This window comes from Vicia villosa, unplaced genomic scaffold (genome assembly GCF_029867415.1).
Source record: "Vicia villosa cultivar HV-30 ecotype Madison, WI unplaced genomic scaffold, Vvil1.0 ctg.002395F_1_1, whole genome shotgun sequence".
Taxonomy (NCBI): Eukaryota; Viridiplantae; Streptophyta; class Magnoliopsida; order Fabales; family Fabaceae; genus Vicia; species Vicia villosa.
The window spans coordinates 66,424-70,129 of record NW_026705917.1 but is presented as its reverse complement, the minus strand read 5'-3'; the positions used below and the strand labels follow the sequence as shown (position 1 = coordinate 70,129).

The window sequence follows — 3,706 nt, the reverse complement described above, 5'->3', positions numbered from 1 at the left end:
GACCCCCGTGCTCACAACTACATCCTACCCCAACAACAACCTGAAGAGGAACAACAACAACAACAACAACAACGGCAACAACAACAGCAACAACTACAACAACGACAACTGCAGCAGCAACAACTACTACGAGAACCAGAACAAAATCAATACACCGACCAACAACAAAATCTGTTCTCCACTCCGTCCCGTTCTGCCCGCAACCACCGGCAACCAAATCTGTTCCAATCACAGTCTCAACCTTTTCAAGAAGCTGAAGACTAACACCATTCCGCTAGTCAGTATCGGACCCAATCACAACCATTTGGGTTTTCAGCGTTTGCAGGGTCCGCAAGGTTGTTCGGCCAAAACCTTACGCCCGGTTCGTCAAGCCTATATCTAAGTCCCGACGATGGTCCTCATGAAGAATCCTCTCATCGTGGCACCCCCTTCTGGCTATGCAACACCGTCGAACCAATTTGGCTTTAATCAAGGTAGTTCTAGTGCTGCTGGGTGCTACCAACCTGAAGTCGTTTCCCTGCCCACTCCACCACCACGACTTAACACTTATGAGGGGTTGGGTAACCGACTTTACAACAGTCGTTTTCCGGAAAATTATGGTGGCGTGAACGAATTCATAGACAGCGATCCACAAAACAACCCACTTCCAGGCCCGGTGACACAGACCCAGCAAGAAGCACGAAGGGGTAGGGGTGGTGCTAGGATTCGCGGCGGCATCAACGATCGCGGTAGACGTGTGATAACAAGACCGTCGTGCGGAACAGATGGCTATCTTGGTGATGGACGCCATTAAGCATTTTGTTGTGTTTTCTTTAGTCAATTGTTGTCGATGTATCATTTCTTTAATCAATTGTAATCGATGTTTCGTTTTCGATTATCAAATGTCAATTTACGTTTTGTGCATTAAATTATAAAAACTAAAAAAATAATTTGAAAAAATATATATATAACCACTTAACTAATAAAAAAAATACCCTAGGCCTAATGCGCCAAATGGGTTGGCTATTAGGGAAAAACCCTAACTCCTAAGCCTAATGCGCCATTCCATTTGGCGCAAACACTTCCAATTTTAGTGTTAGCCAAATGGTTTGGCGCATGCACCAAAATTCTACACTTATGCGCCATTTGATTTGGCGCATCCAACTATCTGGTATCCCAAACCTAGACAGTTTGGTAAATACCCTGAAAACATGGTTTTTTTAGTAATTTTTTTATTAAACCTGGTTATTTAATTTTTTTTTCAAATTATGAAGGAGATTAGGAAGAAAATGAAAGATTTTTGGTGGGATAGAATTTCTCACAAGGGAAGAGAGAAAAATGTGACGGTTCACATCCTTGTTAGACAAACTGGACACTAAGGCGACCGGTTTGGATCAAAGATTATCCTTAATGTCTCAATGCTCAAATTGAAAAGGATAATAGCCTATAATGTGTATTATTTTTACTCCGTATAAAAAAAATCGCATAAGAGAAATAAATAAATAAATTTATATTCACTTGATTTTTAAAATAAAAAATAACAATTAGCCAAATATTAAAGAATTAAACCAAACATAAATAAAAAATCATTTTTTAAAACCAAACCTAAATTAAAATAAATAAAAAAAATCATCTAAATACAAAAGAAAAGATTCTAAATGGATATCATTATCATCATTATAGAAAAAGAAACTATGTGGTGAAACCGAGCTCCAAACTCCAACAACAACAAAAATGGCGCTTCAAACACAATTCTCAACTTACTTCACCACCAAAACACATCACTCGTTCTCTCCAATCCTCATAATCAGATCTGAAAAGCCATCTGAACCGTCCGATTCAGTTCCCAAAAACTCCGGGGTGGGTTTTGGCTCGTCTAAAGTGAACACTAAAAGGAAGCAGAAGGGAAAAAGAGAAAGAGCTTCAATAATTCGTCGTAATCCAGTTGAAAAACCGGCGTTGGTGAAGGAACAAGAACCGGTTCAACAGGAAGAGGAACAGGGGGCTTATGAGAATGCTTTTATTCTTGCATGGCTTGGGTTTGGTTCTGTTATTCTTGTTGAGGGTCTTGCTCTTGCAGCTTCAGGTTCGTTTTTTTTCTCTCTTAAATTGAAAGCCTAAGGATCATTAGCAGAGCTATTGGCCCAACACAAACTTGCGTTGGGCCAATAGCTCTGCTAACGATACTTATATTTCAAAATAAAAATTTAAATTCAAATGAGTTAATATTTCAGGATGATTATTTTGACAAATTTAAAACTTTTGAGGACCAAATTAATATTTTCATTTCTCAGACAACTCTGCATTTTCTTCCAGACCAATTTTGGGCCTTTACTTCAAGCTATTGTATCCTAATCAGTAACTTGTGCTAGGCTCAAGCTCATAACCAAAGGCTTAGTGTCTTCTTACATCGATATTGTGGCTGATATTTTGATGTGTTATTGCAGGCATCTTTCCTGAAGAGTGGGACAAGATCTTTGTCAAGTATCTTTATCCATCCTTCACTCCTACAGTTTTCTTGTTTGTTGCTGGAGCAATAGCATTTGGAGTGGTTAAATATAAGCAGAATGAGAAACTCACGGAGCGGAAATAGCGCGTTTAGTGTAGTAGTAGTGTTAGAAACTTTTGATGTCGGCATAAGTACTATGCGTGACGATGATTGTAATCCTATTATGGCTTCAATTTATTAGAGTCGAAGATGACAAAGGTAACAGGAGTGATGTGTGAACTCTGGAAGACTCTCACTGTGAACAATTTCTGTTGGATCCTAAGCAACTTCTCCGAATGTCATCATATGGCCAAGTAGCTGAGGTTTTTGAAAGGGATTCATTTTTTTTAATTAGCTATGAAACTTCTTTTTATTATATTATGTGCTGAGCTCTTATTTAATCCTTTGCTCTTAAAATATCTTGCAATGATTACTGTGTAAACTACATGTTTGTGTAATGATTTCATGATTCCAAATCATATGCATATGAGAGATAGAGAGCGTAAGACTCTAAAGATAACTGAAATTGATAATGTACGAATTATAAGATAACTGTAATTGATAATGTACGAATTATAGAATGAATGATTCTATTTGTAGAGTCAATTGTATTAACTAACTTGTTAACTTTTTAACTCACTTATTAACCTAACTAACTAAACAATTCCAACAACAATAACATGATGTAATAGCCTCTGTCAAATTCAGCATTGGAAGATTCACCAATCTGAGTTTGAAATACAAGTTGAAAATAAAATTTCTAGAACCAAAAACAAACACAGTGTAACTAGAGCTGAAACAACTAACAATTCAAACCACATTGACTTTTCGGGTCCTGTATTATGCTGCCTGTTACAGGTTTAACACAAATTTAGTCCAAACAATATAATGAAAGGAAAGAGAGGAAATGGAAGAAAAGAGTTCTAGAAGGGCAAGTTGACTAGGGAGTGTCTCATTGATAGAGTGTGTAAAGCTTTGCTTTATCATAATTGGAAGAAGATAGTTCTTTAACAGAATTCTGTGACAAAGATGCATAACCTTTGCTAGCTTAAGCTTATTCTACTGTGGAAGCTATGAGTGAAGTATATTTACAAAGGAAAAAGCCCAATCACAGATATACCAAGGCCCAATACAATATGCATACTACTATAGGCCCATTACAATATTAATACCCTAATACTCATCAACATCCTTTATTGACTCAACGCAGAGAATCAATGGCGTGGTGTGATCAATTTG

General features: G+C 37.3%; 1 protein-coding gene across 1 annotated transcript; it reads left to right on the top strand.

The window, feature by feature from the left end:
* Nucleotides 1-1,656: 1,656 nt before the first annotated feature.
* LOC131638718 (protein LPA2-like) lies at nt 1,657-2,928 on the top strand. Its single transcript, XM_058909277.1, has 2 exons — nt 1,657-2,065; nt 2,427-2,928. The coding sequence occupies exons 1-2, from the start codon at nt 1,714-1,716 to the stop codon at nt 2,570-2,572; spliced, it is 498 nt and encodes a 165-aa protein (XP_058765260.1). The 5' UTR covers nt 1,657-1,713; the 3' UTR covers nt 2,573-2,928.
* Nucleotides 2,929-3,706: the final 778 nt, after the last annotated feature.